At 43.0% G+C, this 12,294-nt stretch overlaps 2 protein-coding genes across 4 annotated transcripts; one reads left to right on the top strand and one right to left on the bottom strand.

The window, feature by feature from the left end:
* The first annotated feature begins 1,422 nt into the window (after nt 1-1,422).
* On the top strand, nt 1,423-6,363 carry LOC123731870 (cysteine-rich protein 2). 3 transcript variants are annotated; one of them, XM_045711261.1, is made up of 4 exons: nt 1,423-1,695; nt 5,332-5,426; nt 5,836-5,890; nt 6,077-6,347. In XM_045711261.1, the coding sequence occupies exons 1-4, from the start codon at nt 1,653-1,655 to the stop codon at nt 6,136-6,138; spliced, it is 255 nt and encodes an 84-aa protein (XP_045567217.1). In that variant the 5' UTR covers nt 1,423-1,652; the 3' UTR covers nt 6,139-6,347. The 3 variants fall into 3 exon arrangements, with proteins under 3 accessions (XP_045567217.1, XP_045567216.1, XP_045567218.1); XM_045711260.1 differs by having other exon boundaries at nt 1,435-1,695; nt 6,074-6,363; XM_045711262.1 differs by having other exon boundaries at nt 1,436-1,695; nt 6,139-6,345.
* Nucleotides 6,364-8,503: 2,140 nt separating this feature from the next.
* Nucleotides 8,504-10,984, bottom strand: LOC106601385 (deleted in malignant brain tumors 1 protein-like). The gene is made up of 6 exons (XM_045711258.1): nt 10,946-10,984; nt 10,396-10,552; nt 9,998-10,270; nt 9,221-9,541; nt 9,029-9,117; nt 8,504-8,913 (listed from the first exon to the last, which is right to left on the bottom strand). The coding sequence occupies exons 1-6, from the start codon at nt 10,982-10,984 to the stop codon at nt 8,779-8,781; spliced, it is 1,014 nt and encodes a 337-aa protein (XP_045567214.1). The 3' UTR covers nt 8,504-8,778.
* Between the last annotated feature and the right edge of the window lie 1,310 nt (nt 10,985-12,294).

Raw genomic sequence — 12,294 nt, 5'->3', positions numbered from 1 at the left:
CATCCTCAGGAAAGGAACTTATCAAGGCGTCAAGCTCATTGATGAACTCTCCAAGGGAACCTGGAGGGCGATAAATGATAAGGATGTTAAGCTTGAAAGGGCTGGTAACTGTGACAGCACGGAATTCAAATGAGGAGATAGACAGATGGGTCAGGGGAGAAAGAGAGAATGTCCACTTGGGAGAGATGAGGATTCCAGTGCCACCACCCCGCTGGCTCGATGCTCTAGGGGTATGCGAGAACACGTGGGCAGACGAGGAGAGAGCAGTAGGAGTAGCAGTGTTATCTGTGGTAATCCATGTTTCCGTCAGCGCCAGGAAGTCTAGGGACTGGAGGGTAGCATAGGCTGAGATGAACTCAGCCTTGTTGGCCGCAGACCGGCAGTTCCAGAGGCTGCCGGAGACCTGGAACTCCACGTGGGTCGTGCGCGCTGGGACCACCAGGTTAGAGTGGCAGCGGCCACGCGGTGTGGAGCGTTTGTATGGCCTGTGCAGAGGGGAGAGAACAGGGATAGACAGACACATAGTTGACAAGCTACAGAAGAGGCTACGCTAATGCAAAGTAGATTGGAATTGACAAGTGGACTACACGTCTCGAATGCTCAGAAAGTTAAGCTCACATTGCAAAAATCTTATTGACTAAAATGACGAAAATGATACAGTACTGCTGGCTGGTGGAGTAGGCTAGCTAGCAGTGGCTGCGTTGTTGACTTTGAACGTGTAGCTGGCTAGGTAACCTCGATAGTTTCAGTACTACACCTTGTCATGATACAAAAGCAACTTTGTAGCTAGCTAACATAACACCAATCAAGACGTTCCTTTGTAATGTATTTAGTTTCTACAATGCTGCTCGTCGGTAATAGTTGGCTGGGTTTGGAAAAAAAAATTAAAAAAATGCAGTCGCGGGGGACGGAAATAGCTGGCTAGCTAACCTCGATAATTACTAAACTACACAGTTACGACTGATGTTCTGTTCAGTCGTAACAGCCCAGATCTAGTCTCACCTGATGTTCTGTTCAGCCATAACAGCCCAGATCTAGTCCCACCTGATGTTCTGTTCAGACATAACAGTCCAGATCTAGTCCCACCTGATGTTCTGTTCAGTCATAACAGTCCAGAATAGACATCTTTGTTCATCTTCTATCTAAAGGTTATTATAGTTCTATGTATCATATCTGTCTAGTTCTATCTATCACATATGTCTAGTTCTATGTATCATATCTGTCTAGTTCTATCTATCATATCTGTCTAGTTCTATCTATCATATCTTTCTAGTTCTATATTTCATATCTTTCTAGTTCTTTCTATCATTTTTCTCTAGTTCTATCTATCATATCCTTCTAGTTCTATATATCTATGTATATTTAGTTTTACCAGTGACACCAATGTGTTCATATTGTATTTTCTTTTGAAGTGATGTTTCTTTGTCTTGCTGTGACAAGGTTCTCACCACATCCTGGTTTTGTCATCACAACACGCCATGTTCACACAGTTGAACCTATTTCCTGTACATCTCTCTGACACACACACACCTTTTCTCTACACACTCTCTCACACACACATTCTCTCTCTCTACACACCCTTTCTCCATCTCACACTCTCTACATACACACTTCCTGTCTGCTAAATAACAGTGTCAGGAATATCATCTATCATGGTGGGCTACTGTCCCATCTGTGGGAAACCCGTCTACTTTGGTGAGTGCAGTGTGTGTGTGTGTGTGTGTGTGTGTGTGTGTGTGTGTGTGTGTGTGTGTGTGTGTGTGTGTGTGTGTGTGTGTGTGTGTGTGTGTGTGTGTGTGTGTGTGTGTGTGTGTGTGTGTGTGTGTGTGTGTGTGTGTGTCTCCATGCTCTGAACAGTCTGTCATGACTCACACACAGACAACAGGAAGTGTCTTCTCTGAGGAAGCAGACTGTTCTGTAACACACCAGCTACTCTCCAATACTCTAACCTGGTGTCCTTTCCTTTCTAAGCAGCTTTCTTTTCATCCTGGGATAAGTCTCTTTTCCTTCACTGGCTGGGTTCCTATAGACTAACCTGGCTTCCTTTCCTTCACTGGCTGGGTTCCTATAGACTAACCTGGCTTCCTTTCCTTCAGAGGCTGGGTTCCAATAGTCTAACCTGGCTTTCTTTCCTTCAGAGGCGGGTTCCTATAGTCTAACCTGGCTTCCTTTCCTTTAGAGGCTGGGTTCCTATAGTCTAACCTGGCTTCCTTTCACCTGGGCTCCTTTCCTAAGTCCTCAATTGACATGAGACATCAGACTGGTCTCTCACACTTCGGCTTTGTTCACATACCAACTTGCCTTCCTTTCCTTTAGGGACTTGCATTATTTGCATATATCCGGTACAGGAACTAGGGTTGCAAATGAAAGGTATATTATTGGAAAATGTCTATGTTTACCAGGAAACTACCAGAAGTTTGGTAACATTTACATTTTAGGGGGAATTTTATCAAATTACATCTGGTGGTCTTTTTGTGCTTAAGATTATCACATGAGTCTGTAATTATCTCTGGCCCTCTGTGTGTCCTTATCACATGAGTCTGTAATTATCTCTGGCCCTCTGTGAGGCCTTATCACATGAGTCTGTAATTATCTCTGGTCCTCTGTGTGACCTTATCACATGAGTCTGTAATTATCTCTGGCCCTCTGTGTGACCTTATCACATGAGTCTGTAATTATCTCTGGCCCTCTGTGTGTCCTTATCACATGAGTCTGTAATTATCTCTGGCCCTCTGTGTGACCTTATCACATGAGTCTGTAATTATCTCTGGTCCTCTGTGAGGTCTTATCACATGAGTCTGTAATTATCTCTGGTCCTCTGTGTGTCCTTATCACATGAGTCTGTAATTATCTCTGGTCCTCTGTGTGGTCTTATCACATGAGTCTGTAATTATCTCTGGTCCTCTGTGTGTCCTTATCACATGAGTCTGTAATTATCTCTGGTCCTCTGTGTGGTCTTATCACATGAGTCTGTAATTATCTCTGGTCCTCTGTGTGGTCTTATCACATGAGTCTGTAATTATCTCTGGTCCTCTGTGTGGTCTTATCACATGAGTCTGTAATTATCTCTGGCCCTCTGTGAGGCCTTATCACATGAGTCTGTAATAATCTCTGGCCCTCTGTGATTGTTTTAAAAAATATGTATATATTACAAGGCTGAATCATTAACCTTAATATATCCCATAAACTCAGTAAATATCATTGGTGTTTAATATGAGGGTCTCAGCATGACATATTCTTTATATGTTTTTACACTTGTATTTGTTTTACTGTCAGAATGTCTTTGTTGTAAATGTGTTGGAGCCAAACTGATGTCAGTTGTTAAATAAGTCAATAGTTGGAGTTAATAAAAATAATGCTGTTGTTGATTAGATGATTTATTCATTAATTATCTATTGGACAATATAGACACAGACACAATATATAGGAATACATTTTTACTCAAGTATAAATTCCCAAAGTTACCATAGAAGATTCCAGTAATTTTGGTAAATTACCGGTAGCTTAGCAACTCTAACAGGAACCTAACTTGTAAATCAAATCAAATCAAATGTATTTATATAGCCCTTCTTACATCAGCTGATATTCTCAAAGTGCTGTACAGAAACCCAGCCTAAAACCCCAACAGGTGTAGAAGCACGGTGGCTAACTCTATAGTCAAAGTGCAGATCTCTCTCTGAATGGCAGACACCATTTGACCTCTAACCCCTACTATCCTCTAACCCCATTGGTCCATGACAGACATTTGCTCTCTAACCCTTGGTATCTTCCAACCCCACTCGTCCATGACACGCAATCTCTATTGCACTCAACACTGCCCTTTCCCACCGGGACAAAAGAACACCTATGTGAGAATGCTATTCATTGATTACAGCTCAGCGTTCAACACCATAGTGCCCTCAAAGCTCATCACTAAGCTAAGGACCCTAGGACTGAACACCTCCCTCTGCAACTGGATCATGGACTTCCTGACGGGCCGCCCCCAGGTGGTAAGGGTAGGTAACAACACATCCGCCATGCTGATCCTCTAAACGGGGGCCCCTCAGGGGATCGTGCTCAGACCCCTTCTGTACTCCCTGTTCACTCATGACTGTATAGCCAGACACGACTCCAAGACCACCATCAAGTTTGCCGATGACACAACAGTGGTAGGCCTGATCACCGACAACGATGAGACAGCCTATAGGGAGGAGGTCAGAGACCTGACCATGTGGTGCCAGGACAACAACCTCTCCCTCAACGTGATAAAAACAAAGGAGATGATTGTGGACTACAGGAAAAGGAGGACCGTGCACGCCCCCATTCTCATCGACGGGGCTGTAGTGGAGCAGGTTGAGAGCTTCAAGTTCCTTGGTGTCCACATCAACAACAAACTAACATGGTCCATGCACACCAAGACAGTCGTGAAGAGTGCATGACAAAAGTCTATTCCCCCTCAGGAGACTGAAAAGATTTGGCATGGGTCCTTAGAATCTCAAAAGCTTTTACAGCTGCACCATCGAGAGCATCCCGACTGGTTGCATCATTGCCTGGTATGGCAACTGCTCGGCCTCCGACAGCAAGGCACTAGAGGGTAGTGCGTACGGCCCAGTACATCACCGGGGCCAAGCTTCCTGCCATCCAGGACCTCTATACCAGGCGGAGTCAGAGCAAGGCCCTACAAATTGTGAAAGACACCAGTCACCCTAGTCATAGACTGTTCTCTCTTCTACCGCACGGCAAGTGGTACCGGATCACCAAGTCAAGGACCAAAAGGCTCCTTATCAGCTTCTACCCCCAAACCATCAGACTCCTGAACATCTAATCAAATGACCACCAGACCTCTCTTTTACACTGCTGCTACTCTCTGTTTACTATCTATACATAGTCACTTTAACTCTCCCTACATATTACCTCAATTACCTCCACTAACCGGTGCCACCTCACATTGACTCTGTAACGGTACCCCAATATAGCCTCACTATTGTTATTTTACTGCTGTTTAATTATTTAGAACTTTAAAAAAATATATGTTTATTTAACACATTTTTTTCTTAAAACTTCTTAAAGCTATGTTGGTTAAGAGCTTGTAAGTAAGTATTTCACTGTAAGGTCTACTACACCTGTTGTATTCAGCATTTCACTGTAAGGTCTACTACACCTGTTGTATTCGGCGCATGTCACAAATACAATTTGATTTGATTAAATGTTTTATTTAACCCCTGGTATCCTCCAACCCCAACGGTCCATGCCAGATATTTGACCTCTAACCCCTGGTATCCTCTAACCAGATTGGTCCATGACAGACATTTGACCTGTAACCCTTGGTATCCTCTCTCCCCATTGGTCCAGGTGAGAAGAAGAGGTCATTGGGGCGGGACTACCACCCTCTGTGTCTGAAGTGTCAACAGTGTCAGAGACAGTTGACCCCGGGACAACATGCTGAGGTATGGAGAGAGAGGGAGGGGGGGAAGAGGAGGAGGGAGAGAAGGGGGAGAGAGGAAAGGGGGTTGAGAGGGAGAGGAGTATAGCGGAGGGGGGAGACATAGGAGGGAGAGGGGAGAGAGGGAAGGGGGAGAGAGAGTGAGTCAGGGAGAGAAGGGGAGGGGAGAGAGGGAAGGGAAGGGAAGGGGGAGTGAGGGGGGGAGAGATGGAGAAGTGGAGGGAAAGATAGTGTCAAGTGTCAGAGACAGCTGACCCCAGGACAACATGCTGAGGTACGAAGACATGGAGGGGTAGTGTGGGGAGGGAGTGAGGGAGGTGGGGTCGAGAAGGTCTGTCCGTCCGTCCGTCCACATGTATGTGTGTATCTATGTATCTCATGAACTAAGATGTTTTCTGTGCTTTGTGTTTCAGCATGATGAGAAACCCTACTGCACTAACTGTTACATGAGGATGTTTGGTACCAGAGGTAGATACTGCTTGGTGATGTACTTTAGCTGGGGTGCGTCCCAAATGGCAGCCTATTCCCTACATTGTACACTACTTTGGCCAGAGACTTGGTCAAAAGTAGTACACTAAATAGGGAACAGTGCGTGTCTTAGGATGCTATGTACAGCAAATCTCTCTCTCTCTCTCTCTCTCTCTCTCTCAGCAGGTAACAGGAGACTGATGTCAAACTGTCACAGCTCAGCCTCCTCTTCCTCTTCCTCCTCCTAGGAACCAGTCTAACCAAAAACCACCAAAATACAACTTAATGAGAACTAACAGCCTATCAACAAGGATCTATGTTCAACAAACCTGACATTCAGCCATCAAGCCAACGACCAACCATCTAGACCCAACATTCAGCCAACCAAAATTTTACCAACCAAGAAATACTCTAAAAGTCTCCCTCTTTCAGTCAGTCATAAAACAACTACCTTGACCACAACATTGTGTTCAATGGAGACAACGGTTGTTCTTCAATAAAACAGAAGCTTCTACAGTCGTCTGGTTGAAGTGTGTTAAACACAGAGTCTCTTTAGGCATCAACACACATCCTACACTACACATGTACTGGAGTACACAGACACACATCCTACACTACACATGTACTGGAGTACACAGACACACATCCTACACTACACATGTACTGGAGTACACAGACACACATCCTACACTACACATGTACTGGAGTACACAGACACACATCCTACACTACACATGTACTGGAGTACACAGACACACATCCTACACTACACATGTACTGGAGTACACAGACACACATCCTACACTACACATGTACTGGAGTACACAGACACACATCCTACACTACACATGTACTGGAGTACACAGACACACATCCTACACTACACATGTACTGGAGTACACAGACACACATCCTACACTACACATGTACTGGAGTACACAGACACACATCCTACACTACACATGTACTGGAGTACACAGGCACACATCCTACACTACACATGTACTGGAGTACACAGACACACATCCTACACTACACATGTACTGGAGTACACAGACACACATCCTACACTACACATGTACTGGAGTACACAGACACACATCCTACACTACACATGTACTGGAGTACACAGACACACATCCTACACTACACATGTACTGGAGTGGACAGACACACATCCTACACTACACATGTACTGGAGTGGACACTCCCTAGTCAGATCATGTTTTAATACCACCAGAGTTCTGAACACACACACACACACACACACACACACACACACACACACTTGGCTATGAGGGTTTCAGCATGATATTCTTACTGTATGTTGTAGTCTGTCCAAGAGGGGAATCACACAAGACTGACAGCCTGTCATTTTATTAAAAGCATTCAGTTGATTACATGGCAGTTTAGAGAGCAACATAATAACAATAATCTACATCATAATCAATAATCAATATCATAACATTTATAATCAATAACATCATCATCTATATAATACTAACAACATCATAACATTTATAATCAACATCATAATCAATATCATAACATTTATAATCAATTAAATTATTATCTCTAGACTACTAACAACATCATAACAATAATCTACATCATAATCAATATCATAACATTTATAATCAATTAAATTATTATCTCTAGACTACTAACAACATCATAACAATAATCTACATCATAATCAATAATCAATATCATAACATTTATAATCAATAACATCATTATCTATATACTACTAACAATATCATAACAATTATCTACATCATTATCAATATCATAACATTTTTATACATATTTATAACATATTTATACATTTATATATGTATAATTAATAACATCATGAGAGGTAAACAACAAACCAAAACGACTTGAGGAAAAGATGACACCTTAATTTAAAAAAAATTACAAAGAATGACCAGATGATTATAATAATACATGGACTAATAATGGAAACACTTCAAGATAAAGAATCTAAGAGACACTAAATAAGATAAAGAATCTAAGAGACACTAAATAAGATAAAGAATCTAAGAGACACTAAATAAGATAAAGAATCTAAGAGACACTAAATAAGATAAAGAATCTAAGAGACACTAAATAAGATAAAGAATCTAAGAGACACTAAATAAGATAAAGAATCTAAGAGACACTAAATAAGATAAAGAATCTAAGAGACACTAAATAAGATAAAGAATCTAAGAGACACTAAATAAGATAAAGAATCTAAGAGACACTAAATAAGATAAAGAATCTAAGAGACACTAAATAAGATAAAGAATCTAAGAGACACTAAATAAGATAAAGAATCTAAGAGACACTAAATAAGATAAAGAATCTAAGAGACACTAAATAAGATAAAGAATCTAAGAGACACTAAATAAGATAAAGAATCTAAGAGACACTAAATAAGATAAAGACATTAAGACATTAATCAAACCCATGTTACCAAAACCCCAATGTTACCCAGAACCCCATGTTACCCAGAACCCCATGTTACCCAAAACCCCATGTTACCCAGAACCCCATGTTACCCAGAACCCCATGTTACCCAGAACCCCATGTTAACCAGAACCCCATGTTAACCAGAACCCCATGTTAACCAGAACCCCATGTTAACCAGAACCCCATGTTACCCAGAACCCCATGTTTCTCTGGTGGTAAAAACCAAACTAAAAGGAATAATGGTGGTTGCAGTCACTCCTTTTAGATTTCTTCCAAGGTTCTAGAAAGATAAACTAATTCTGAACTTGTTATTAAAATTAGAACCACTTCAGGTTTGTCACCACATTTTAAACACCAGTCCACTGCTGACCATCCATTTAAAACACAAAACTGACCTAAGATCAGCATGTAGGGTCAGCTTCATTCTACTCCTACTCCGTCCCCTGGGCTGCTCTCTCCTCTCCCGGTCCAGCTTCAGCTCTGGAGCTCAGAGAGACCATCTCCATGGCATTGACATAAAGATCCATGCTGCTCACCCTGTTCACTCTCTTCTGCCTCCTGGTGGGCTAGGGAGACACAGCACCAACAGTCAGACAATTACTCTCTAGTATCTCCATTCTCTCCCCCTCACCCTCTCCCTCTAGTTTAAATGACTTGTAACGTCTGAGTAAATGTCTTTACCTTGTAGTACAGGTAGGAGGTGGTGATGGCTGTCAGTAGGATCAGCAGCACTACAACGTGTCTGATGATGAAGGCTGGCAGAGGAGAGGCTGCAAACAGAAACACCTTTGATGAGGGGACTGATCATCATCACATAGATCTGTGGGAAATCTGTCAGTGACAAAGTTATAAGTCTGGTTCATGTTCAGTTACCTGTGATGGTGAGGGAGAGGAGCACACTCTCAGAGGAGAAGTCATGAGAGAAAACATAATTGTCATAAACACATCTGTAGTTCCCTTGGTGGGAGTCATCTGCAGCAGGGAAGAGGAAGGCAGCAGAGTGATTGACAGCTGGCTGGGTCTGGGTTCTGTTGGAGCCGGTGAACGTGAGGAGGAAGGAGCCTCCTGGGTACTGTGGCTGAGTGGAGCAGGTGATGGTGAAGCTGTAGCCCCTGAACACCTCGGGCCCCTGGTGGCCCCTGGAGACCCCTCCCATTGAGTCAGTCAGGGAGATATCATGCTGGACCAGGAGATCTGTAACAATAAAAGAGAACAAGAAAAACCTCTTCAACTAGTTTCCTATAGATATGACAATAACATCAGCATGTAACAGTGCTGGCCACCCTCCCTCACAGGGCAACATGAGTAGTGGGCCTACAGTCACTGAGACAACATATGTTGATATCAGGCTTAAGCAGGACATCTGGAACAAGAGGAGAGAAAAAGAAAACGTAGCTCCTCAACTACTTTCCTCATTTAGATATGACAATAACATGACATGTGACAGTGGTAGTGAGTAGAGACGTTCACTGAGATAACACTCAAATACAAAAGCATTCTGGGATATTTAAGTTGTATTTGATTCCTACTTGACTGAGTGATCTATTTTGCAAAGCAGACTTACAAGCTAAGCAGTCATCATGAGAGGTGCAGAGGAAGTTGTATGGATGAAGGAAATAGTTGAATATAATTACAATATCTTGTTATTACCTGAGCAGATCACTGTGAGTCCAGGATAGAGATCATACATTCTCCTACACTCCTTCAGTACAGGCTCATCCCCATAACAGTCAACTCCAAACCCTCCAGTGGTGTTTCCAGATAGAACTGAAACAGTGGAGCCACAACCCAGCTGTCTACACACTACTGCAGCTACATCCTCCCAGTCTCTAGCTCCCACAGTCCTCCACTCTCCCTGGTCGTACCACTCCACTCCACCAGCACAGCGACTGCCTCCTCCCACCAGCCTCACATCATCAGGCTCTGAGAAAAGAAAAGAGAGAGACAGTAATCTTACTATTTTCTCACTAAAACAAACCTATATTGTCTCTCATATTCTTCACTCCAGGTGAGAAACAATGTTGATTGAGTGACAAACTGTTTCTTACCTGAGCAGGTGAGTCCAACAGCATTACCAGGTAGACAGGTGTTGTTTTCTCTGTCTGAGGTGTCACAGTCCAGGAGAAGGGACTCTTTGCCTTTACACTGGAACTCTTTATCCCAGGTCTGACCCTCACCTTCTCCATAGAGCCCCCCCCTGTAGAGCTGCAGGAGCCCCACAGCCAAGCTCCCCACAGACTACCTCTGCATCCTGCCGGTCAAAGTCAGCTTCACACACTGAGGCCCAGGACTGATTGGACTTCACCTCGACTCTCCCAGAGCAGAGACCAGCTCCATCCACAAGCCGCACAGACTCTGGAGAAAAAGACTTGGTTGAACATTCAATCAGTGTTGTTGATGACACTGTCAAGGACTAAACACAAATATGTTGGATAAAAGATTGTAGTTTGCTATGTTTGATACTGTAAGAGGTAGAAATGGGTTCTTAGTCACTCAGGATAGGGTTGGGAATAATGCAGGCAGGAGACAGGAATAAGTTCACTTCACTTTATAGAAAATAAACAGCTGGACATCCATCAGGCAGCTTCACTTCAGTACCATCTGAACTACAATGATCTGTCCATGAACATCTCCCATAAACCAATATGACAAACACAAATATAATGTTTAAATACATCTGACATCTCTCCCTCTATTTAAATGAAATAAAAACACATAAAACATGATACATGGTAATATTGTATAATGTATAAATAAATCTCTCAATATGACCAGTCTCTTACCTGAACAGGTCACATGATGATAATATTCACCATAACAGAAACCAGGGTCTCCTCCTATGATGTTACACTGTCTAATAGAAGACTCATCCCCACTACAACTAAATAGTATGACTCCTCTTCTTCCATATTCAATCAGAGGTCCTCTAGATTCAGCTACAGGATTGCCACAGTGCAGCTCTCTACACACAACCTTAACCTCTCTCATCATGTCCCACCACCACCCAGGACATAGACCTGACCACTCTCCTCTGTAGAAGACTTCCACTGTCCCAGAACAGGAAGTGGTCCCATCCACCAGTCTGACTGAGAGTTCAGCTGTAAACAGCAGAGAGGAAAACACAGTGGTGAGGACAGATGATGACAGTGATTCTGTTATTCTAACAGCAGTAGTGCTTTGTGGTTGACAAGTATTAGTAGTTCCATAAAACACTACTTGTTATTGGGGTTTACAATGGTTTGTATGGACACATGAATTTCTCCATGTGGGATAATAAAGTTGACTAATATTGAACTGCTATAATCACTGTAGATTTATACTCTACCTACCTGGTGGACTGACGCTTTGAGCCTGGAGATCTGAGGAGAAAGAGAGAGACAGAGGAGAAAGAGAGAGAAAGAGACAGAGAGATAGAGAGAAACAAAGGAGAAAGGGAGGAGTCAGAGGAAGAGAGAGACAGAGGTTAAATGAACATCAACATGACCTTTCATGATGTGATGGGGAAGACAGGCTTATCGTTAGTATGGTGCAACAACACCCATGTGTACACACATTCCCCTTCCATGTGAACCTCTCTTTGCAGACGAGTTGATATATTAGTTATATACTAGACTGGTGGGGGTCAGAGAGAGAGGTGAGTTATGTACTAGACTGGTGGGGGTCAGGGAAAGAGTTGAGTTATGTACTAGACTGGTGGGGGTCAGCGAGAGAGTTAAGTTATATACTAGACTGGTGGGGGTCAGGTAGAGAGTTGAGTTATGTACTAGACAGGTGGGGGTCAGGGAGAGAGTTGAGTTATATACTAGACAGGTGGGGGTCAGAGAGAGAGTTGAGTTATGTACTAGACTGGTGGGGGTCAGGGAGAGAGTTGAGTTATATACTAGACAGGTGGGGGTCAGAGAGAGAGTTGAGTTATGTACTAGACTGGTGGGGGTCAGGGAGAGAGT

Source organism: Salmo salar, unplaced genomic scaffold, assembly GCF_905237065.1.
Source record: "Salmo salar unplaced genomic scaffold, Ssal_v3.1, whole genome shotgun sequence".
NCBI lineage: Eukaryota > Metazoa > Chordata > Actinopteri > Salmoniformes > Salmonidae > Salmo > Salmo salar.
The sequence above is the reverse complement of the archived record's forward strand: the minus strand, read 5'-3'. Positions and strand labels throughout refer to the sequence as shown.

Excerpts from the sequence above, each read along its gene's own strand:
- LOC123731870 (XM_045711260.1), top strand. The coding sequence starts at position 1,653 with ATGGTGGGCTACTGTCCCATCTGTGGGAAACCCGTCTACTTTG. Across the intron at positions 1,696-5,331 it reads TGGGAAACCCGTCTACTTTG|GTGAGAAGAAGAGGTCATTG; the intron begins GTGAGTGCAGTG and ends CCATTGGTCCAG. Across the intron at positions 5,427-5,835 it reads CCCCGGGACAACATGCTGAG|CATGATGAGAAACCCTACTG; the intron begins GTATGGAGAGAG and ends TTTGTGTTTCAG.
- LOC106601385 (XM_045711258.1), bottom strand. The coding sequence starts at position 10,984 with ATGGGAGATGTTCATGGACAGATCATTGTAGTTCAGATG. Across the intron at positions 10,271-10,395 it reads TGTTGGACTCACCTGCTCAG|AGCCTGATGATGTGAGGCTG; the intron begins GTAAGAAACAGT and ends TTCTTTTCTCAG. Across the intron at positions 9,542-9,997 it reads ACTCACAGTGATCTGCTCAG|ATCTCCTGGTCCAGCATGAT; the intron begins GTAATAACAAGA and ends TTATTGTTACAG.